Source organism: Phymastichus coffea, unplaced genomic scaffold (assembly GCF_024137745.1).
Source record: "Phymastichus coffea isolate CEN01 unplaced genomic scaffold, Cenicafe_Pcof_1.1 PCOF00077, whole genome shotgun sequence".
In the NCBI taxonomy this organism is placed as follows: Eukaryota; Metazoa; Arthropoda; class Insecta; order Hymenoptera; family Eulophidae; genus Phymastichus; species Phymastichus coffea.
The window spans coordinates 1,299,249-1,322,667 of NW_026706888.1; the positions used below are offsets into that span (position 1 = coordinate 1,299,249).

Sequence of the window (23,419 nt, forward strand, 5' to 3'; positions counted from 1 at the left end):
AGCTTAAACTTGCAAGGGTATGATGAAATTGTTCCAGATGAATTTTGCTGAATCAATTTCGTTCAACGTTGTATCAAATTTCGTGCCGTACAAATGTTCAAACAAAGTGAATTCTTCAACAATATCAGTTTCATTGCCATATTCAACGTGAAACTCGCTGAACATTTTTTTTATAAACAAATAGTGCACAAAACAAATTTTAACTTTCTGATCAAATTGTTCGTTTAGCAGAGATCGAAGGAGCTCTTTAAATCAGATGTACAAAAAAAAAGGCAACGATTTATTTCCGGACGTATTTCAAGCTTCTGTAGAAACCCGAATAAAAAATTGAGCGGTGGGATATATCGAATATTCAAATAAATAGACACATTAAAGAACGACAGAAGCCTATCAAGTGCTAAATTTTGTCACCTTTCTCCGAGCACGCTCTTAGTCAGCGACTTCTTTATATGATAAACGAAGCGTGCACGAGCTTGCAAAAGAGGCACTGGACATGAAGAAGGTCAAGCTGAGCGTCAAATTCACATTCTAGTGAGTGGCGAAACAGTTATAATTTTGCAAGGCACTTCTAACACTGCGATCAGCTAGAAGCTCATGGCGTTTTGTATATTGATATATCAAGCGGTAATCGATGACAGCCGAGTGAGTACTCGATAGTCATTGCTTGTGTGTTTAAAATGTGACGAATTTATTTAAAATTCGCATAGTGTCAGAATCATGATTGATTAGCTATACGCAATCAGCATTTTTATGATTGAGATCTCGTCACCTTATAAATACATAATGTTTTAACACATGTATGCTGGATTTCTTTTACTCAAAATATTATTGCCGATCCTTTTTGCGTTCGTCTTAATTTATCTTGCGATATTAAAATTTTCCTTTTGAATAAATCATCATCGTCTAAAAATATATAAGCACAATAAAAAACAGTTATGTCAATTACTTAGTGATCGTTTCAAGTGTAAAGTGTCAAGCTGTGACATCTATCCTAGGAATGGTTCACAGCGGGCAACAGTGAATTCTATTTTTTCGACTAATGGATAAGTTCTCGGTAAAAATAAATAATAAATATTGCTTCAAAATTTTGTAGTTCTTATTGTTGTTCACTTCGTTGAAGGAAACTTTTCCAAAGAACACAGGACGTTTAACAATATTCACCTATGGCTAGAGAAAAAGAACTTACAATCTAAATGTTAATTACACGTTATAATTAATAAACATAACATACATAAAAATTAAATATTTTAGGTATTTTTACTTCTCATTGAATACGTTTTGATGAATAATTGAATAATATTCAATTGAGTATTTATCTGAATTTCGAATGGAGGTTAATTTCCATTCATCTTGATATTCACCCTTAAAAATTATTTTTGACTTTCTGACAAATCGTTTGAATGCCGATTATAAAAAAATGATCCAATCACAAACACGCAACAACGTAACCATAAACGCAAAAACAACATACATATTGTGAACAGAGCATAAGCTTTTACACTGTTTGGACGTTTGGTGGTGCGTGATTCTCGTAACATAACCATACTTCTTTCCCGGCTTAATCCTGGGCGCCCCCCGGTAGTATAGGTTTGTTTGGCGTCACGCGTCAAAGAAATTTCTATTAGCGTGGTTTGTGTGAAATATTTGCGTTTACTGCTTTATATCGGACTCATTTTATATACAGAATTCGTGATGTTGAGAAGGTAAGACTTATCTATGCAATAAATGTTATCTGTTAATAAATATTTTTATTTTACATAAAAAAAGCTAAACGACTTGAATCGCCACATAACCTTGAGGGTTTGCTGTCCAACTTTCTGTAGTGTGCAACACTTTTTGCCTTTTATATAGGTAGTTATCATAGTTATCAAAGCTATATTAATTGTACGAAAATAGAAAGCATTATCGTTAACAATTATAAGAACGAGACTTATATATATACTCTCTCCCTCTCTGATTGCTACTTGGCGTATGTGATTAGTATGAGAAAGAATATCTGGTGCGTGTGTGTTGCGTTAGAGAATCTGAAATAGGCATAAAAAAATGTTACACTTGGAACCAAATAACACAGGCGAAATTTTGAGGTAAGCGAGCCTATCGCTGCAATTCTATGTATCACAACAAATTATCATCAGCAAAGCTCGACTTATTGTCAAATGTATAGTGTTGTATAATTTTCATTAAGGTTACAGTATCTTACCCTCACACTTCCCTTTGGCAGCAATTGATATTAACATAGCAAGATAGTAACTTTTTTTTTGTTTTATTCTTTTTTTGCTGATTTTTTTTATTAACACTGTAGTAGTTAACTTTTGAAATTTAAGGTGGCTCCAGCATTGAGCGGATCAAGTGCCATCATTGGATAATTTTAGGTATTTTATTCACAAACATTAGCTTGTAAAAAAAAGAATTAATAAATCAGTTGCTGAACCTGGAATGTAAAAAGATTTTTAAAATGTCACATTTTAACTTAATGATGGAGCCACTTTACAGGTATATACTAATTGTCTTGTGTATTCCATATCATAATTCTAACATTTTCATAGAAACAGTCTTAAAGGTTTTAACAGTTCAATTTCAACATTATTTTTTTATTACAGTTCAAAAATGAAAGGGGTTATTGACGTTCTGGCTATGCAAAGAGAAAAAAGGCTCACCCTACAAAAAAATATAAAAGTAATTGACTACTCTAAAGCCACAGATAGTTTCACAGTAGCTAGGTTCATTTTTGAGTGTGGTAAGTTTACTAACCTGTAAAAGTTAGATTACAAAACAATATGTAAATAGAAATATTTTCTGACATAATATTTTTAAAATTTACATAACATAAGTAGAGATATAAAATTGTCAACATTTTTTAGGTTTGAAATTAGAAGCTAATGTTTTGACGATATCCACTGCTGCTTCTTTATTTCATAGGTTTATGAGAGAAGCAACTCCACAAGGATATGATCCATATGTTAGTTTTTTTAAATATCTTTTTTTATCATTTATACTGTAAATTAAAAATAATAAAGTACATAATTCTGTTTTACAGTTAATAGCAGCGACATGTTTGTACTTGGCAGGAAAAATAAAAGACAATACCCTTAAAATTAGAGATGTCATGAATGTATCGTACAGTACATTACATAGAGGTTCACCACCATTGGAATTGGGTGATCAATACTGGTTTATGCGAGATGCTATAGTACAAGCAGAGCTTTTAATTATGCGTATGTTGAAGTTCCATGTCATGCCAGAACATCCTCACAAGGTAAATTTACCTTAGACTTATTTTCGTATGACTGATTGATTAGTTTTATTAATTTATCACTATTTTTCAGTACATGCTTCACTACTTGCGATCTTTGCAAGCCTGGTTTGGAGAAGAAGAGTGGGGAAAATATCCTGTAGCTAGAACGAGTATGGCACTCTTACAAGATTTTCATCACATTCCTGCTGTCCTTGATTATCCACCAAATCTGATTGCCATAGCTTGTATCAATTTGGCTTTACAAATTTATGGAGTTGTAGTGCCTCTTATGGATGAATGTGATCAGCAATCTTGGTTCAATGTAAGTACTGAAATTAATTTTGTATTGTTTAGTTGAGTATAATATTAGAATTACTTCAGAATTCAGATAACCATTTGAGACAAGGTAAAATAAAATGTAACTTGTTTTACATTATTCATATATTTTATTGCCATGAAATTTTACTATTCCATTGAGTGAATCACAATTTTTTAATTTTTAAGATAACATGAATTTTACATATGATGTACATACTGTTCAACATTCACAAATAATTTTTTAATCGATAACATTTCTACAGGTTTTTTGTAAAGATCTAACCAGAGATAAGCTATGGGAAATTATGGACAAAGTTATGTCATCGTACGACGAGGAGCCAGAGACAAGTGATCGTTAGTTCATAGATTTTTTCATTGAAAATCGACTCAGTGTCCAACATTTACAGATTTTTTTTGAGTTTTGTGAACTAAATATTGTCTAAGAAACCCATTGGTAATTTTACGTCCACACACTTTTCATTTTTTGTATGTGTATATATAGTGTAAGTAAATAATCATTTGACGAATTGAGTTTTAAGTTACACATTATTTTTCCTGCTTATTATTATGTACTTTGATATTTTTGCTACATACAGTCTTTTGAATATATTTTGGTCGAGGCATCAGTATCTTAGAAAAAATATAATTACATTCAAATAAAGTCAATGAAGTATTAGAAATCACAAAATCAATGTTATCCAATATGTTACTTTACAAAATCAACAGTGTCATCAACAATTCAAATTTATTTTGGCGAAATTTCGAAACCAAAATAAAACATTCATTCAGTTTTCTATAACAGATATTTAAGAGTAATAAAAGATAGCAATCAAAAATTATATTTTTTTAAAAACATCAATATTGGAAAGTAAATAAAAAAATTAATATTATTTTCTGATTAGTTTCATAGACAAATATTGATAAAGAATTCAAATTCAATGTTTAAATTTACTGAAAGTAATGAAAAATATCTGCAGCACCTTTAACTCTTTGGTGATTGGATCCCATTAACCCTAGTTATTAATGAAGTTTTAAGAACTCGGTATAAAACTTTTTTCAAAAAATTGTTTTTCACGTAACTTGATATATTTTTCAAATATCTCGTTAAGTTTTTACATCAAACATTTAAGAAAATAAAAACTAAATATAACTTAAGTTTATACTATATAAGAGGGCAAACTATTTTGATGAGTTTTAATTTATCGAAATAAAATAACTGAAACAATACATATATGTCACAAAATTACAAAAACATCTCGTAATTTTTTTCTTGACGAGTAGCGTAAATTATATTGAACATATAAAAAGAATTATATATTTGCAGTAACTTTATAATTGAAATCTTTGGCCATTATATTTCAAGTATATTTCACTTTAAAACTATACTTGAAATATTATATTTACCATAAAAATTTGTAATTACTTTCACATCAAAATCTAGCTACGTGTAATGATAGTAAATACACAATAGTATTATATATTCGTAAAATGTTCATTAACTTATGTGTATCATTAACTTATGTGTATAAAATCGATGCTTTTCATTTTTTACAGTCGATATTTACATATTTTGAAAAAAAATTCGTGAACTTGAAGCAAATGTCATTTGAATATACTCGTAAACTGTTAAATCGTGTGAAAAATACTTTCAATGATATATCATTATCGATAAAAAATGTTATAAAAACTTTTTTAAAACGAATAATTTGTCTTTCAGAGACTGAAATTCCAAGTATCAATGACTTCTTCTAACAAGCTACGTATAAGTTAATCTCCCAATATTATAACATCAAGAAAATAACTTTACGAGTTATACAATACTCTTACTTTTCAGCCTTTCTACAAGAGAAAATGTTTTTCTTTTAAAAATCTATGAAAAACAGTTGCTGGTCAGTCATGAAAAGAACAACCGATGTTATTTTCAAAAACAAACGCAACATTATCTTGATCTTTTAGTTTCTCGGAGAAGTGCTCTTGCTTTCTTTTTCCTACAATTATCACATCGATTGACATTTATTAAAAAGTGTATGCATCTTAGACCTTGCAATCGCTTGATTTTTTCTCTCTTGTCTTTAAGTATACATCATGATGGCTGGTTGAACGTTTTACCTATCGTTGTATAGTGTTTAAACAGATCGCACGACTATTATAAATATTAAAAAATTGAACGCACTTCAACCAGAAATGGGATTACTCGTCAAATTAATGTTTGTCTCTGAAATTGAAGCTGTTGTTTTTGGTTTTATCAGTCCTCGTTTCTTTTTTTGTTAGTATTTATTCAACACTTGTAGGTGTTAGAAAAATGAAAAATTGGATCGTTTAGGCCGCCTCTTTAGCCTTCAAAAAGTAAGTTAGCATGTCAATTGGTAACGGGAATACAATCGTTGAATTCTTCTCGGCCGAGATGGTGTTGAGAGTCTGAAAACGAAGATCAGCACATTTAGCATTCCATGCGTTCACGAACGAATCCAGTAATCAGTTGTTCAATGAATAAAAATAAGATTATGCCGCTCGAAAATTCCTTGCTCAAGGTTTTTTCACGACGAAGAAACTACGCCGGCTTCGATTCGCGCAACGTTCGTCCGAAAATAGGCGTCGATCGTAAAGTCGAGAAATGTGCTTAAGAAACGTACCTGAAGATAGCGCAGCTGAAGAGCAGCCGGCGAATCGCCAATCACCTCGGAAGCTTCGCGCAGAGCCCTGCTTGCCTTCTGCTCGCCCTCGGCGGCGATGACCTTGGCGCGCGCCTCGCGCGCGGCTTCGGCTTCGGCAGCCATGGCGCGCTGCAGTTGCACCGGCAGCCTGACGTCCTTACTGTGTGTGAAAAAGAGCGCAGCGCGTAAGAACGTGAAACCATAGGAAGAGCTCGACGACCATCGTCGACGACTCACATCTCGACTCGCTCGACCTTGATGCCCCAGGCGTCGGTGGCCTCGTCCAGCGAGGTCTGCATGTTCCCGGAGATGGTCTCGCGCTCGCTGAGAATCTCGTGAAGCGGTCGCGTGCCCATGGTGTTGCGCAGCGTCGTCTGGGCGAGTAGCCGGGTGCTGTGGTGGGCGTTCTCCACGTTGGCGATCGAGATCGTGGCGTTGTTCACGCGGTAGTACACCACCGCGTCCACCGAGACCGTCACGCTGTCTTTGGTCAGTACCTGTTTGGCAAACCTCGACGCAGACCCGATCAGTCACCTGTACGAGCGCCGAGAGCGCTGCATACCTCTTGCGGGGGCACGTCGTAGGTGCGGGTGCGCAGGTCCACGCGCGCGTAGCTGTCCACGCACGGCAGAATGAAGAAGATTCCTGGGCCTTTGGCGCCGCCGGATAGAAGCCTGCCCAGCCGGAATATCACAGCTCTTTCGTACTCCTGCACCACCTGCGCGACAGACGCGGCAAAACTATATTGTCGACACGCCGCTGGCCGCTGGTCGCGCGACAACGCACCTTGAAGCAGACGAACAGGGAGAACGGCATCGTCAGCACCACCAGGATCCACGACAGCACGATAAGAACCTTCCCGCAGGTGCCCTCATCGTTGCCCGAGCTATTACCGTCCTCCGCTGCAATGACAAAGCGAGCGAACGCTATAGCGATCGGTCGTCGTCGTCGTCAACGTCGTGCGCGAGCTAAGCTATAACGACCCGTGCCACGTCGTATAAATAGAATATAATCAGCTGGATCTACTACCAATGCACCGAGCAACTTTTCTAATAATACGCGAGCGCTTCACCTTAACATTATTCGCGAAACCGTGGCGAGACCGTACATAAACGCTTTCAATGGATTGTTCCATAAACGCTGAAGGTCGCCAGCTTTTTTCTTTTCTAATATCTTCGCGCGAAGGTGCAGCCAAGATGCACCTAGGCTAATCAGCCACACGACCAAAGTCACCTTCGAATGTGCGTGCGTCGCGTCGTTCGACGTAAGTTTCGTGCGTTCGTCGAGTTTTTCTCGATAATAAAATAGTATCGACCCGAAAATATTCCCAGCGAATATTTGTATGGATGCGAAGGAACGAAGCCGCGAGTATCGTTTTTAAAAGCCGTCGAAATTTTTTCTTTCGTAAAACAGTGCGTCGGCACAGCGTCAACCTCTGCAACGTGAATTCTTTTTGTACGTATTGAAATTCGTCGATACAGCGCGATAGACGCAAGAAAAAACGTTGGAATTCACGTGCGAATTTGCGATTGATCTTCCGCGCGCATAAGAGCGCGACGTCGAGCCACGACCACGTCGCGCGCGCGTATCGAGCGTCCCGATACGCGCGTAGGCGTGTAAGCGCGGCCGAGGGCAGGGAAGCTTTTTCGCGCACCACCGCGGATTTTGCCCTCTGCCAGCGACGTATCGCCCGAGGGATGCCTGTCGAGGAGGAAGGGAGATGTCGATCGTAGCGCGCGCGCGCGCGCAAGCGAGAGAGAGATGTGTGGAATTTTATTGACGCTCCTCCTTTCTCTCTCGCTCTCTTCCTCTTTCCCTGAGACTCGACGACTGCGTTTGCTGGTCGCTGATACTTCTTCGCCGAGGAGAAACGCGCGGAAGCCGCCGGGCGAACGATGTTTGCCTCAACCGAACGCGCAGTCGCATCAATTGGCTTGCGAGCAGCCGACTGTAATTTGCCCGCCGAAATACTTCGGTTTCGGCATCGTCCGAGTGGTATTGAATGTCCCAGCGCGCGCTGTACGTTGCAACGATGGATGGCACGACGTTAACGTCGGAGGTCGCGTCGATTTCTCTCGAACCGCAGGCGTCGCGCGCTCGCAGCGACCGAATCGCCATCGCTCTCGGTGCGAGAAATGCCATCGGAGCGCGTCGCAGCCCAGGTGAGACGAAGTTCCGTTGGTGATCTGCAATTCACTCGGGGGTGAGCTGCCTCCTCGAAATACCATTGTATTTTTCGCGAGCTGCTTCCGCGACTATCCAAACGCCTCGTACAAGTTTGCCAATCGATAATTCGTCTCTTGCAAGTTGTGTTCGACAAAGAATCTCGAGTGACATCCTTTGTTTCGGTTTATCTACATCGATCGTTACGTCGAGCGAAAAATTTCACTTTTAACTTGCCGACAGTCAATTATTAGTCGTTAATTGTAACGACTTCGTTTCTTATTTTCTCACCTGTAATAATTCAAAGTAAATTCGATTTACAACGAATCACTCAGTCTTCATCCGTCCGTCAGATTTCAAACGCATGTCGAGCAAGGCAGCTCAACTTCATAAAAAAAGAAAAAAAAAAGAAAAAGATCAAGTGCCGTCAGTCGCCGCGCATCGAGTATAAGTGACACCGGCAAAGAGAGAGAGAGGGGAGAGAGAGAGAAAATTAGCGCAAAGTGCTCTCGAACGACGAACGGGAAAGGTAGTTCAATGAAATTTTCAACGGAGCTTCAAGACGCGCGTCGCAGCGTGACGTTTCGCGGCGGCGGCGCGAAAGAGCTAATTTCACTTTTGCGCAAGAGGCTTCTGTTCTCGTAATTTTCAACGAACTATTGTGTTTGCCGCTTACACGGATGGCAAATGCCGAAGCTGAAGCGGTCGGCTGAGAGAGCGAATAGAAACGTGTTTACTTGACCAACTCTGCTCGTTGGATTTACGCATTGCGCAAGGGAATTGTTTAAATGTCATAAATCAACGTGTGTTTTTATTTGCCCAATTCGTAAACGAGCAGCCGGTTAAAAGGGCAATGAAGGGCTCGAGGGCGTTAGGGTTTCCGTATATCCGAATTTCATCCGCCCCGAAGAATTCATCGACGACCTGGACGAAAGAGAGTCATTGGTCGATTATGCGCCCCACGAAGATGAGCTTGATTTTATAAACTTCCGACGACGCGACAAAGCGATCGGGCGAGCGAGAGCAATGTGAATTGCAAATTACGCGACGGTCTCGGAGTAGCGAAATAATTACATCGAAACGTCGTTAGCCGCCCCCATAATAGGCTAAATATGATACGCTGGCCACGAGGACGTTAACGAGTTTAAAACGGTTTCAGAGCTAATTGAGGATACACAAGCCTGCACCTACAATTTTTTCATGCCTCGAGCTCTATAATCACACGTGCCTATTTGACGACGGCCTTCGAATATCGGAACGCTCGATAAATTCGATTAAATTTGGACAAATGTTCATAGATACTGTGCGCGTAATCAGCTTGGGCGCGTGTACGAGACCTCCTTGTTCCGTTGGGTTTCGCTATTTCCCTTTCACGGCTATTAAGCGAAGATGCCTACAGTCTCGTTTGAAATCCGTGTTGACAGTAACGTTCTTTTTAAGAATCCAGCAAATTTTTGATGGGATTGAAATCACGGCATGTCAGATGTTGAAGCGTTGAAGGAAGTTGACTAGTCCCGAAATTTTTATTTGGAATTGAATTATTTTATTTACTTTTTTAGAGATCATTTGCAATTTTCTATTTCGCTCTAAAATTACAGTATACTCGACTTGCTATTGGGGTTTTTAGCTTCAGTGCTAAATTAAAATGATCGAAATTCCATGTTAATTATAAAGTCGATTTTGAACTGAATTTCGAATGAAGAAAGAAGTAAAAGTACTCAAGTTTACGATCCCTGTTCTTTTTATAAATTAAAGGCCATCGAACAACGATAATTACGCCTGCTAATGGTAAAGCTAAATTGAGAATATTTATAACGTATACGAAGTTACTAACGAGTTTTGCATCGACAATGGTGCAAGTAAGCACAGCAATAACCTGAAAGTATCGCATATGAATACTGCTATTTAACAGTTCGCGTTGTGACGGATATCCCCAAGTTTTTAATGTGATATGAATTTTTAATAGATCTAAATGGCCACTATACACTCCTTGCCGTTCTCTGACTGATTGCCACACGTGTCCGGGAAACATTCGCGCGACACTTCATTCCAATTTATGGTTGGCTAATTTGTTTTACTTGAGCGGGAAAAACAAGGGGAGGCTCAATTAACTTGATTAAAAATTATCCTTCGAGTGCGCGCAGCGTCCACCTTAGCTTCGTTCCTTTTGCAATGCATCGCCGCAGCGCCTTCGTTTAGCCGAGTATATGGCGCGATCGAGTGTTCATGTCTAAAAGTAAAGCTCCGCGCGCTATTCCCGGGGCTCGCTGCACGAACGCGCCGATTTGCATATATTTAAGGAATGCACAAGCTCGCGGCGTGCACGCCGAAGCCGCATTCGCCATTTGTTTATCCTCTTGCAGCTTTTTTTTTTTGTTTTTTTTTTTTTTTTTTAAATAAACGCGTCCGGCCGAGCTTTCGATATTTTTGCAAGTCGGCGTTCCGCTAACCAAGTTCCACCCGTCGTTTAGGCCAGGTAAAAGCATTTTATCTACCCTGAACGACTCTCTAACAAAGTTATAAGTTATCGGCCGCGTGCTAATTGCGCTGAGCGAGTTATTGAACTTGGAATGATCGATGGCGTTTTTTCTTTTATTTCTGTTATTCGCTAACAATCGTTACGTATACATGCACAAACTAGTCAATGTCCACGAAATTATTCAAATATGAGAGTTTGATCTCCTTGACGGGGGCCTGAGGCAAATGTTTTGCTTGTCAAAACTTAATGCGCTTCGAGCGTGACGTCTCCTGTATTGCTGTTTCTTTGTAGTGGTTGAGCTAAAATTTTGTTCGTCGGGAAATGGATAATGGAATATTTATAAGAATATACGTATCTGATCGCTGTTCATAGTCGTACAGTATGTTGCTAGACGTTTTTCGATTGCTTTGAACAACTATAGTTATATTTTCTTAATTTTACGATCAGCGATGAAAAATCTTTTGAAATATTTTGAATAAAAATATTCGTATCAACGTTATTTTTATCGATATAAAAATATGCCACCTTGTCAAAATTGACGTTAACAAATCATCGGTTCACTATTGCAGTCTTTTCTAAAGGGCTGTGGAAAAATAAACTATGCGTGAATTGCCTATAATCGTGTATTTGTCGCGTAGTTTCGTTGTAAATACGTTTGATTGAACCTTACAAAGTGCCGAAACAGGACGGGGGGTACTCAAAACTCTTCTATCGGTTCATTGATTTTCGACCAAAATTGGAATCGATATCAAAACAACAAGATATATTAGCGATCCAGCAATGAAATTATCGAAATATCATCCTCCGATCAATCGCGACTTTTTCCACTGCGTACCCACGTCTTCAGAAAAAAATATATATATATTCAACTTGCCCGGCCACCAAACACACACGTGCATGCTCACCTTTGTTCATGATAAAAGTCCGGGCGGGGAAGACGAGTCACTAGGCGGAAGGAGAAGAGGAAGAAGAAGAAGAAGAAGAAGAAGAAGAAGAAGAAGAAGACGACGATGTAAGCTCCGACCGTGACCCCCGGCTGTGTGTTATAGTCGCGTGCACTGTGCCACACTGTCCCCCGTGAAATACAAGCGGCCGCGTCTCTGTCTCGGAGAGCGCGTTCACCTTCTCCTCCCGCGTTCTTTCTGTCCCACTACCCCCGACGACGCGAGCGAGTGCACCACGGCCGAAGGGACAATTGGCGCGCAGGCGGTGGCAGCAGCCTCGGCAGCGTGCAACCGAAATTGATTATCCGCCGCTGCCTGTTGATTAGCAAATACACTTTTTCCCGAGCAAGCAGTCCGGCTTGTACTAGCCTACATCGCCCCGCTGTGCGAGCGCGGAAAGCGCACCCTCGAGCGCACATGCGCACTGGAGCTTGTTGTTTACCCGTGCCCGGCGAGAATCCTGCCGCGATAGGGGAGCGATCCAAGGGGAATTCTCGCCCTCTTCGCGCCCCGACGCCGTGGCGAGGAGCACGTCTCGCGCGAGCCGGCCGTACGACGGCGGATCGCCGCTCGCGATCGTCGGCTTTCGGGGAGAGACGACGATGATTTCCGTTCTCTTTCCGTCGTCGAGCCCACGCTACGCGGAAAAGCTCGTCGTCGTTGGCTTGGCGGACTTTTCATCGCGAAAGCTCGCGTCTCGACGCTCTCTACAGCGTTTCGAGTTACCACGTGCCAATATGCTGCGCGCGCGTACACGTCAAGTCGCAAGCGCCTCTCAACGCCCGTTCGAGTGGAAAATAGGTGGATGCGGTCAGGCGCGAGAGCTTCTCTCGGTCCGCGCGCCCGTTAACTCAGAGGCGATCTGCCCGAAACTCGAATTACACGCGTTTACGACTGCGCGGCGCGCGTCAAACGAGCGGCAATTTATTCAAGGGATGGTTATTAAAGCAAGGAAGAAAGTTTCTTGGTGAAACTGTCACGAGAAGCTTGAGCGCTGCAAACTTGGTTCTCCCTACGCGCATCTGATGCCGACCATCGACTCTGTCCATATTCTTTTATTCGTTTATAGCGTCAAAGGTTGCCACGATGAAATTTGCATTGACGAACAATTCGTACGGAAGTTGTCCCGTACATCGACCATTGCCAGCGAACAGAAGACTTGGTCTGCTACGACAGCGGAAAGACGCGCTCCATCAGCCGTTCAATTTATTCTGGGCGTTCTTTGAGGTGTTCCGTCTCTTTGCCGACTTGTCTGCTCCTTTTGTGATATCGAATGTCATGTCGTTGACGTCAGCGCGACTGCAACTTGATTTTGGCCGTGAATTTTTTACCGCGAAAGTGCGAAGCAATAATTAATCTCCGCGACGCGAGAGCAGCAAAGTTGAAATGAAGTGCCTGTGGAATAGTAAATGCTCGCCGAAACGAGTTTGAGTGCCAGAAGCTTTGAACGTTATTTCCTATTATTTTCTGCAAATCCCGAAAGTGGGTCGGCAGGTATTTACGAGTGGCTTTCCACGAGCGTCCGTTGTGCCCTTTTTTCCTTCTCTCTGGAAAAATTCCTTTTCTATTCTTTCTCAAATGTCAATAATCGCCCTGGGAAACTACTCAATTTTTCGCGAACGCCTCGTCCCTCGTATGATCCATCTGTTCGCTCGTGGCACGTGTATCCCCTCGTACAAGGGAAAAACATCCGGGATTACCAAGAGCGTCGCGTACACTTCCGTCCAAGGGGAACTTTCGCTTCATCGGCCACGAAAAATTCCATGCTTTCTCCCCCCCCCCCCCCTTCCTCCGCGCCTCACTCTCTCATTGATTTGGGGAGTTGCTCACAGTTGGAATATTAAGCGAGTTTACGAGACGGCTCGTCGAGATTTCAATGTGTACGAGGCTTACTTAATCGATTTCCGAGCGGGCGCAGCGATTGATTTTCCCCAAAATTCAAGTATTCTCGTAATTCTGCAATGTCACGTTAACGTACAATATTTTTCTTTGATTTTAAAATAATTCCACGTGCACTTATCAAAATTATAACCAGCTATGTACCATTACGTGATCAGTGAAAAAGGAAGCTTATTTATTTTAAAACAAACCCGCGATGGCGAAAACACAGTCGGTAATAAAGATCCTAGAAAAGCTTATATGCTTCTCGTCAAAAGAAATTAGAGCATGCGCGATGAGAAAACCGCAGCGTGAGAGGTAAGCTTTCATGACCTTCTCCTCCAGCTCATAATTTTCATTCGGTATAATTTAGAGGCGGTGTACACCCCCTCTTTTTCTGTCTCTCTCGATTTTGACGCATGGCGACTACGGTTTTGTTCGAGTCCGTAGAAAAACAAATATCAACGGCTCTGACGCGAACGCAGAATCTTACCGCCGTTTGATCTGAATCGCCAACTTTTCGAGATAATGAATTCCGCGACGATGACAATTATTATGACGAATATAACGATATCGAGCTACGAGTATACTTCATTTAAAAATGCACACTTAACGACCGATCCGCAAATATCACGTGTTGAAATAAAAAAAAAGTTTGTAACAAAATAATAATAATAATAATAATAATAAAGAAAAGAAAAAAAGTGTGGGCGATCATTATAGGGACCGCGTACGATTATAGAACGATCGAGAAGGCTGTACTTTCGAAATTTTCCTTTGGCAAATGTACGTGACGCGAAACGCTCTATAGCAGCGCGTGAACGTTGAACTTTTTTTTTCCCCCATCGATCGCGGACCAAACTCAGTTTTCGTATGTTCACCGCAGAACAAGTTGACGAACGCATTCGCGAGAGTTCGCCCGAGCCGTTGACGACAGTTCGCAAATCCAATTTACGAATAGCAAATTGAACTTGGCGCCGTCCGGTCGAAATGAGAAAATCGAGCGAGTGATAACGGCAGTCATTGTCGAACCTGGACGAGCTTGCAAGTGGCGAGGCTAATCTGCTTGGTTCTAATCGTTTTCGCGCGCGCGCGCGCGCGAGAGGACCGTGGCTTCGCAAGGATGTCAGACCCGTCGCTTATCTCCTTTTTCTGCGTTCGTCTTCGGGCGAGCCATCGGAATAACCGAGAGAAAAAAAAAACGAAAACAAGAGAACCAGATTAAGAAGTAACGATTTTCTCGGCGCGGCATCGAAAAGTGAATTGAATTGGAACGCCATCGCTAACGGCCATTACTCGTAAACATGAGCACGACTATCAAGGGATCGTTGATAGAGCCGTTGCCGTGTCCCCCAAGTGGACGTTTGCTTTTATTCCAGTGAAAGCGTCTTCCGGGGCGTCCGCGCCGAGAGGCGAGCGGAAAATCGGCGCGCGGGGTGGCTGGCTGGACGCGAAAAAGCCCATCGATTTTTCATCGCGAGCCAGCTCGGAGGGGAAACGAGCGGCAGCCGAATCGGCGCGTCGCGTTGTACACGCAGGCCCCGACCTTCCCCCTCTCCTCCCCTGCGCCGTCGTCCCACGTGCGCGATAAATAATTCACCGATGACACGGACGGCCGCTTACGGGCAAGCCGCGTGTACAGGTGGTGGAACCCGCGCGGATCGATGCGATTGTAACGCTCGCGGGCCTTCGCAAAAATTCACACCCCCCGCCCGATACCCAACTCGGCCCGATTTTCAGGCACTAATTGGCCTGATTGCCGGCCAAGCCGTGTTCGGCAGGCACGCTTCTTCGATCGAATTGCCGCTTGCGCTCCGACCATCTAAAGGCACGTAAGACTGATGCGTTTGCGCGGGTGGAATTTAGTGCGTACGAATGACAAAGAAGAAAACAGGATCAGGCGACGCGGGCGGCTTTCGACAATCGGCCAATAAACGTCGAAGGGATAAATATAACAGCAACGCAATAAGCGGAACAAGAAAGAAGCAACGAACCTTTGATAATGCGGTTTCGGATGTCATCGGGTCGCGAGTTGATTTGTACCGTTGTGCTGTTCCCATTCATGTTTGTCATGGGAACTGACATCCTACGTGGACTGATGCGTGCCTCGAATCCCGCCAGCTGCATTGCGCGTCCAACACACAAACAATCGATTTACGCATTATAATATGCGCGTGTCCTGCAATTGCGACCGAAGCGGGCGCAATTGTTTGGACGCGGTGCGCAGGTTGTGATTGCTGCTGCTTGCGTGGACAAGCGACGATGTTCTTATGAGCAAACAACGCTGTTAATTACCGCGCCCGAGCGCAGTTATCCGTCGTTTGGGCGAGCCGCGCGTGGACTCTCGCTCAAAACAAAATAGAAAGAAAAAAAAAAGAAAATAAGTAAAGTTCAGTTCGATCGATAAAAGCGACGGTTATACTTCGCTCGGCAACTCGGAACGATTGCGAGCGAGCGACAGCCACGGATTCGGATGAAATTTTCGTTTGCGGTAACTTTGCTCGGATATTTCTAGCTCTCTGTTAGCCAGCTAACATTGTTTGCGGAACGCCACTATGAACTGGAATTATTACCCGGAGTGCTTCGGTGCAACTGGAGTGAGGTGCTCGAGTGATAGTAGTTGCTTTTAAAACAATCTTAACGACTGTTTCAACTCGCTCGTGTTATGATTTTCTTTTTTTTTCTTTTTTTTGAAGAATTCAAGCATACAAGTATTGTTTTCAATGAAGTTTGAATGAAAATAGCTTTCGTCGATATCTGGCACTGTGTCACAAAAATAATCCAAGAGACTGTGATAGTTAATTCAAATACGCAACACTTCTTTTATCTACGTAAAAATTGCCTGCGGACGCCTATACATTCTCACATTCAACATGTGTGCTCATAAGAACAAAGTAAAGTGTTTCGTACTCAAGGTTACTCGATACTGTAAACATGATATTCGTAAATCGCCAATGTGACGTCTTCTATAATTTTATGTTTCTTTCGCTATTTAGCGCAATTACTTTTGGAAGAAAAAGCGCGTGAAAGAATTCTAGACGATCTGCTACACGACTCTGCGTAACTGTGAAGAGCTCGAAATCGGCTAAAGAAAAGCTAAATATCGCGGTCAACGTGAACGTTAAAAATGGAAATATTCACGTGTAGAGTGATGCGATTCAAGCGATCTTCACAATTATTAGCAATGCTCATTCGGTTCGGCAGGTTGAAGACAAGAGGGATCGCGAGAAATGTAATTTCGCCGACGAGCCGTGCGTCGATGACAACACAAAGTGCGTTGGTTCACACACGTGAAACAGATTGCAGAGCGGTGCCAGCTTCGATTGCGATTTTTTGTTTTTGCTTCGGTGAACCGCGCGCGCGGAGGATCACTTTGAAAGCTGCGTTTCGTCATGCGCAATTGGTGCAACGAAGCTCTATTATTTCAATAAATTGAGCAAACTATCAAACTCACCCACGTGTAAAAATTACCGTCGTCCCAAAGTAGATCAACAATACGACTATTCAGTCAGTCGGTCGGTGGTTCACACTGATTATTGGTAATGCAACGAACGATCGACAATCGTCACGCGACAGGCCAAGCGATGTGTAAAAGCAGAAAGAGAGAGATAGAGAGAGAGAGAGAGAGAGAGAGAGAGATGTAGAGAAAAAAAGAGAGAAAGGTGGCGAGAGATCGTAGGAGAAGAGATAAATTGTTGAAATCGGTAGAGAACCTTGTTAGAGAGACGTGTCGCCGAAGATTGCCAGCGATGTAGTGCGGGGATGTATAATACAGTACGTGGCGCTCCTCAAAGCGTCTCACGGTCAGACGGACTATACACTCGTCGTCGTCGACGGCACCCGTGCGCACGTTGCGTCGATGCCGTCGCTCGCCCTGGCGCCACCTCGACTTTTTTTTTTCCTTCTCATGCGTCATTACCGACAACTTTAACACCGCACGGCTGAAGGGCTTTGGCGTACAGTCTTACTATCTGCTTCTGGACTCTTGCGAGGCTAATTGTTATCGATTATTATACTTTTGGGAACTGATTCATTTTGATAGGAGTCGATAGAATTGTTTTTCGAGGTTGCTTGGTGATGGGAACGTTCGGTTGTCCAAAGAAAATATTTGCTGTTTGTGCTTTTAAGCTCGAAGGATTTATTTTTGATCAGGCGATGTTAAAGAAAATAGACGCAATTTGCTTTAGACAATGACGTGTGAAAAAAATTACAATTCATCGAGATTTCTTTTTTTTTATTTTCATAACGTTTTCGAAACTATATCAATCGATATGTAAGTACATACGTATCTACGGCAGAAAACTTTATTCTGCGTATTTCTTGAGAGAATTAATAATGAAGAACTCTGGAAGTATTGCGGAAAAGGGAATGCCATGTCAGAAAAAAGTTAAATTATATCGTATAATAGATTAATATTACAGTATTATTCGTTTCATTGATCTATAATTTTAAAATGTAGTTCGAAAAATCGAACGTAGCCAAAGTATTTATCCGATTTTTCAAGTAATGGTATTCATCATTGAATTATTTTTTAAGACATATATACCTTAATGAATTTGATACGTGTACTTCATGAACTAATTAAAACAGTAATCGTTTCGCAAACGCATTTGTTTGAGATAATTTATAGTTTTCTTAGTTGAAGTGTACATCAGTACTTGGATCAAAGAAGTACAAAAATAATTTTTTTCTTATAATATCGATGTAGAACTACCTCCTCATTCGAAGTCTTGCGGTAAGATCGTTTTCTGAATTATCTACATTCATAAAATGTTTATGATGGCCAAAGATGAGAACGTGAATATTAGCAACATCTATAATTACACATCTAGTTTTTAAGTTCTTTTAGTTCCATGTATGTGGCAATCTCGTGGTCCATCCATTTTCTCACTAGATAAAGGCGGTCATCCACAAGCGGCAGGAATCTCGCTCTTTGAATATGTATAAGCCCGCATAACGGCCCAACAATGAGGACTGCGAAGATAGCCCCCGAGTTTTCATGGGAAATTGTTAGCCAAACACTTCAATAACCGTAAAAATGAGCTAGTGAGTAGGTAAACGGAAAAATGCGATTTTCCACTATTTCCCATTGATTAATCGTAAATGGGAAATTACCACGTACGTTAGCGACAATTAGAGCAATTAATGCCGTTTTCCCTTTTTGGCTAACAATTTCCCATGAAAATCCGAGGGCTATCTTCGCAGCTCACTGACGAGTCTAGCCGATAACACCGGGACGAAACGCTATTACCTTACCGACCACGTTCTTTCCTTCCCACCTCACGAGTTTGTGAGCCTTGGCTATAGCTCGCTCTCGTTTTTCTCAATCTCTTGTTTCGCATCACGACAATACGCGACGAACGAAAACGACCATTCGACATCCATCGAAGAGAAATTACGCTTGATGGTCTTTCTCTCATTTCAAATAGCGAAATGTAATTCTAAATCCACGGCTAGCTCGAAGCCACGGCTGCCATCTGATGTCAACTTAATCAACCATCTATTTTTCTGTTATTGATAATTATAATTTAATTGTAGTAGCATTAAAATTATAATACTCCAAAATAAAAAGAACATTCTTAACGGATAACTCAGTTTATTTTTAAACCCCATAATTAACAAAAACATTTATTTATATTTCGGTAAATTTTATTACATTGCACTCTTTACTCTATAATTTTACGAATTATTGACACTCTGGTATAAGAAGTTAATTACATAAGGAAGTTGATTGTAACACTGATTAATGTAATACATGCTGTAGTGCTCCGGCGAGCTCACGAAGATTGTGCTACTTATTATTTCATCGGATGGACATTAACTTTTTTTCGTCATACTGGTTTGCTGTGTAGTTGAACACTATCAACCAGTAAACAGTGACTAATCGTTCGACGAGTAAATCCAACCGAATTTAAGAAAGTCTTGTTCGACGTTTAATGCGATAGACTATAGAAAAGAAAACTAATGGAGAATATATCTCTACGCCCTAGCGTTTACAATTTTTTAGTAATATTTTGTATGCGTTTCGTTTGTAACTAACACGTCGATGTACACTTCCCTCATACCTAAATAAACCTGATTGCCAATCAATAAAATAAAAGAATAATACAATACAATTTTTTAGTTATAAATTTATTAACCCTTCTTATACAAAAAATGGTATAGAAAATGACGATAGTATTACAAATGAAGGTACACAAGGAATGTCGTTTCTCCGTGTTTTTCTCTTATTCAAAATAATCGAGTGTATTATTTACACAATATGGGTATAGTTTACGTAGTTTTAAAAAATATAAAACCTAACACTGTTGAAAAAATGTCTTAAATTACAGAAAATATGGTCTTTCTCAAAAACTTAATTTTTCTTCAATCTTATAGCAATCACAGTCCTTTATGTAAGAATTTATATACAAAATTATATAACATGATAAATCTAGCTGTTAAATCAATCATTTGATTTAAATTTCTTCTTTTTCTTATGTTATATTTACATATATGTTTTACATATATATATATATATATATATATATATATATATATATATATATATATATATATATATATATATATATATATATATATATATATATATATATATATATATATATATATATATATATATATATATATAAATATATGCCATATAAACATATTATATATCACAGTCGTTAATATAAGAATTTATATACAAAACTATATTACATGATAAATCTATATGTTAATCCACTGTTGATAGAGATTTGTTCTTTTTCTTCTTTTTCTTTTCTCCAGGTACTGTTTCTTCTATTACTGTAGGATCTTGCTCTTCAACTTCTAGTTGGCTGGTCTCGGCCTCTTCTAAACGGTTCTTCTTCTTTTTTTTCTTCTTTTTCTTGCCTTCTGGAATTGATTATTCATATTTCAGTGAATGGTCAAAGACAAATCATTGAATTAACGATATTATTACTGTCGATCATATTAAATCTGGCGATATTCTGGAGCAAAGAAATAAGAGAGTGACACAAAAATACTATAAATAAAATCGCATAACGGATTGATTTATTTTGAATAAAGGACCTGATGAGATTGGAAGACAAAGTAGCGAAACGTTGTCATTAATAAATTGAGCGGAGATAATTTTTATGTATAGTATTTAGGTGTCACTTTCTTATTTCTTTGCTCCAGAATTTCGCAAAATTATTGAATTGACTGTTTTTCGATGAGCTTAGAAAAATATTGAAAAATAAAAAAAATAAAAAAAAATAGAATAACTCTTTAAAAATGACTAACATTTTTTTTATGATAAAATTAAATTTTTATTATGAAAAGTACTAACCTTCTCCACCTTCAATTTCCATCAGTTTCCTCAAGCTCCTGAGCCTCCTCTTCAGCAGTCTCTTGCTTGGCCTTCTTCTTCTTTTTCTTCTGAGGTATGTTTTCCTCGGCTTCTTCTACTTTAACTTCAACTTCGACTTCCATTTCAGTTTCGTTTTTCTTTTTCTTCTTTTTGGGAGCTTCAAAAGTCTCAATGTCACCAACTTCTTCAATTAGTGGCTTCTCCTGAATTTGTGAATACTTCCTCTTTCCAGCTGGTAATGTCGTATCAGCAGAAGCAGGATACTCGAGTATCTCGCTTTTACAATGAAACTTTTCAAATTTAGCTTTAGCTTTAGCGGTGCCGCTCAATTTTCTCAGGTTACCTTCCTCAAGTAACCTGAGCCGATTTTCGAGTTTGACTCGATGTTCGGCTCCCAATTCAAAATCGGCGTCTTCGCCGAGAGCATCTACCCTCGTACAAAGTGCAGCTTTGGCTGCTAGCATACGCGAAATTTTACCTTTATTTCGCGTCGTAGCCTAGCAAAACACATTACAAATATGAATAAGCAATATAGATTGAATGATTATGAAAAATCTTAAAAATTTAAATACAGCTTACCTGACCAACGATTTGTGAATGGTAAATAAGACCGTACTTTGGCGTGTCTTTTTTGGTTTTGAGGGCTCGGAATAGAGCTTTTTCAGCACCTAGGATTTGTAAAGTGGAAGCTGGATGTTTGGCCAGATTGATGAGAGAACCAGCATGAGAAATCAGACGAGCTCCAACCAAATCACCTACAAGGACTGTGAGATTTGGAGCCATGGCCATCATTCGTGTTTTTAGGTAATCGTATAGCTGTGCTCTATACGTAGAAATTTCAATCACCTAAAATATAATTAATAAGTTAGAATAATGTCTCGTGTACATCAAACTCAATTACTGCATTTACCTGATCACACAACTGTTGAATATTGATAATATCATCATGGGAAATTTCTGTTCCCATCGATGTCTCAGCAGCGCATTTAACCTTTTCTTCAACTTCCTCTGACAGAATATCAGAAAAATCCGAGGTGACTGCATTTTCCCTCGTTCCAATCAGTTTTACTGCCTTTACGAAAGCAGTATTATCTGCAATAATTTTTCCTAATTCAGGAAAATGCCAACCATACCTAAAATCAAAAAAATATTCAATAAACAACAGCAATTAAATTTGAAACTATTGATAAGTTCATCGAAACCAAATACTAACCATTCTCTGCATCTCATAACATAATTGTTCAGTTCCTTGTCAAGATCATCCAGAAGACTGACAGCTTGGACGATCATAGTATCAATTTTATCTGGAGAAAATTTTAGTTTATACCTAGACAGACTGTGGGCTAAGCCTAAAGCCATAGCAGCCATTTCTTTTTTTGGTAAGCCAACTAATAAGCTATCTAATTGTGTGCGAATGCACCTCATAAGTTCTTGTACTGAACTATTGCTCAAACATGCCAAATTTAATTTGGCTTTTATTGCATTTCCAAGCTTGGCATCTGCCACAGCCAGTTGCTCCTGGACTTCGGAACATTGCCTTTTGAGCAATTTTTTCAGAGATTTGCATAATTTGCCTTCGACTGCTGCAGTCGTGGCAGCAAGAGCTTCTGTAGTATCAGCAAACTTTTCAAAATGTTTTAGCTTTAGACTAGAAAAAGTATGTTAATTATAATTGAAAAAAATATTTGTTTTCTTTTATTTTTTAATAAATTGACATTTTGTTTTTACTTACACTTTACCAGCTCTTTCAGGGGTTTCAAAGTCAAGATAAAGGTTATCTGACTTCGAAAGTTTATTTTCGTCCAACAGCTGCAATAATAAAACAACATCAACCATTATTACGTATGGTATATTTTAATCTAATAACAATAGCCGACTTTGTTAATAATTCATTTATAAAAGGAATATAAAATTATGCTATACAAAGGAATACGTGTGCATTATTGAGGGTTAAGTGAAGGAAAAGATATGAAAATATTGTACCACTGACCTTGAAAATGGCATAACCAGCCGGAGTTTCGAAAAGAACTAACATTTTGAAAATTTTTTAAAATAACCACTCAGCTTTTCATTTAAAAATAATAACAATATACTTAATACAAACACACAGCACGTGTGTTCTCACTACCGAGACGCCGAATCGAATGCCGATGCACCACACCGTTCCATCTTCCATGTAATTCAAAACCTACGGCTAGCTCGAAGCCACGGCTGCCATCTAGTGCCAACTTAATCAATCATCTATTTTTCTGTTATTGATAATTATAATTTAATCGTAGCAGCATTAATTAAAATTATAATACTCCAAAATGAAAAGGACATTCTTATCGAATAACTCAGTTTATTTTTAATCTCCATAATTAATAAAAACATTTATTTATATTTCGGTAAATTTAATTATTTATTTTTAAA

The 23,419-nt window shown here is 39.7% G+C and overlaps 3 protein-coding genes across 11 annotated transcripts; 1 reads left to right on the plus strand and 2 right to left on the minus strand.

Annotated features, from left to right (window-relative positions):
• Window positions 1-1,516: 1,516 nt before the first annotated feature.
• On the plus strand, window positions 1,517-3,954 carry LOC131668408 (cyclin-Q). 6 transcript variants are annotated; one of them, XM_058942528.1, is made up of 9 exons: window positions 1,517-1,703; window positions 1,768-2,084; window positions 2,186-2,246; window positions 2,325-2,493; window positions 2,601-2,737; window positions 2,862-2,959; window positions 3,038-3,256; window positions 3,327-3,557; window positions 3,817-3,954. In XM_058942528.1, the coding sequence occupies exons 4-9, from the start codon at window positions 2,456-2,458 to the stop codon at window positions 3,910-3,912; spliced, it is 819 nt and encodes a 272-aa protein (XP_058798511.1). In that variant the 5' UTR covers window positions 1,517-1,703; window positions 1,768-2,084; window positions 2,186-2,246; window positions 2,325-2,455; the 3' UTR covers window positions 3,913-3,954. The 6 variants fall into 6 exon arrangements, with proteins under 6 accessions (XP_058798511.1, XP_058798512.1, XP_058798513.1 ...); XM_058942529.1 differs by lacking the exon at window positions 2,186-2,246; XM_058942530.1 differs by lacking the exon at window positions 2,186-2,246 and having other exon boundaries at window positions 1,768-1,851.
• A 1,884-nt stretch (window positions 3,955-5,838) lies between these two features.
• Window positions 5,839-17,507, minus strand: LOC131668407 (band 7 protein AGAP004871). Of its 3 annotated transcripts, XM_058942523.1 has the most exons (8): window positions 17,385-17,429; window positions 17,126-17,200; window positions 15,666-15,792; window positions 6,994-7,109; window positions 6,770-6,925; window positions 6,445-6,704; window positions 6,187-6,367; window positions 5,839-5,971 (listed from the first exon to the last, which is right to left on the minus strand). In XM_058942523.1, exons 3-8 carry the CDS (start codon window positions 15,754-15,756, stop codon window positions 5,873-5,875), a joined length of 903 nt encoding a protein of 300 aa, XP_058798506.1. In that variant the 5' UTR covers window positions 15,757-15,792; window positions 17,126-17,200; window positions 17,385-17,429; the 3' UTR covers window positions 5,839-5,872. The 3 variants fall into 3 exon arrangements, with proteins under 3 accessions (XP_058798506.1, XP_058798507.1, XP_058798508.1); XM_058942524.1 differs by lacking the exon at window positions 17,126-17,200 and having other exon boundaries at window positions 17,385-17,507; XM_058942525.1 differs by lacking the exons at window positions 15,666-15,792; window positions 17,126-17,200; window positions 17,385-17,429 and adding an exon at window positions 11,755-12,147.
• A 2,816-nt stretch (window positions 17,508-20,323) lies between these two features.
• Window positions 20,324-23,151, minus strand: LOC131668409 (nucleolar protein 58). 2 transcript variants are annotated; one of them, XM_058942533.1, is made up of 7 exons: window positions 22,998-23,151; window positions 22,740-22,816; window positions 22,221-22,655; window positions 21,918-22,140; window positions 21,587-21,853; window positions 21,009-21,504; window positions 20,324-20,562 (listed from the first exon to the last, which is right to left on the minus strand). In XM_058942533.1, the coding sequence occupies exons 1-7, from the start codon at window positions 23,040-23,042 to the stop codon at window positions 20,390-20,392; spliced, it is 1,716 nt and encodes a 571-aa protein (XP_058798516.1). In that variant the 5' UTR covers window positions 23,043-23,151; the 3' UTR covers window positions 20,324-20,389. The 2 variants fall into 2 exon arrangements, with proteins under 2 accessions (XP_058798516.1, XP_058798517.1); XM_058942534.1 differs by having other exon boundaries at window positions 20,423-20,550; window positions 20,987-21,504.
• Window positions 23,152-23,419: the final 268 nt, after the last annotated feature.

What these genes read in the sequence shown, in the direction of transcription:
- LOC131668409 (XM_058942533.1), bottom strand. Translation starts at nt 23,042, where the DNA reads ATGTTAGTTCTTTTCGAAACTCCGGCTGGTTATGCCATTTTCAAG. An exon ending in ATTCACAAATCGTTGGTCAG is followed by an intron (nt 21,505 to 21,586) that starts GTAAGCTGTATT and finishes GTGTTTTGCTAG; the next exon opens with GCTACGACGCGAAATAAAGG. An exon ending in TCAGGAGCTTGAGGAAACTG is followed by an intron (nt 20,563 to 21,008) that starts ATGGAAATTGAA and finishes TGAAATATGAAT; the next exon opens with AATCAATTCCAGAAGGCAAG.
- LOC131668407 (XM_058942524.1), bottom strand. Translation starts at nt 15,756, where the DNA reads ATGTCAGTTCCCATGACAAACATGAATGGGAACAGCACAACGGTACAA. An exon ending in ACGACGTGCCCCCGCAAGAG is followed by an intron (nt 6,705 to 6,769) that starts GTATGCAGCGCT and finishes TTTGCCAAACAG; the next exon opens with GTACTGACCAAAGACAGCGT. An exon ending in TTCAGCTGCGCTATCTTCAG is followed by an intron (nt 5,972 to 6,186) that starts GTACGTTTCTTA and finishes CTTCGTTTTCAG; the next exon opens with ACTCTCAACACCATCTCGGC.
- LOC131668408 (XM_058942526.1), top strand. Translation starts at nt 2,044, where the DNA reads ATGTTACACTTGGAACCAAATAACACAGGCGAAATTTTGAG. An exon ending in AACACAGGCGAAATTTTGAG is followed by an intron (nt 2,085 to 2,600) that starts GTAAGCGAGCCT and finishes TTTTTATTACAG; the next exon opens with TTCAAAAATGAAAGGGGTTA. An exon ending in ATCAGCAATCTTGGTTCAAT is followed by an intron (nt 3,558 to 3,816) that starts GTAAGTACTGAA and finishes ACATTTCTACAG; the next exon opens with GTTTTTTGTAAAGATCTAAC.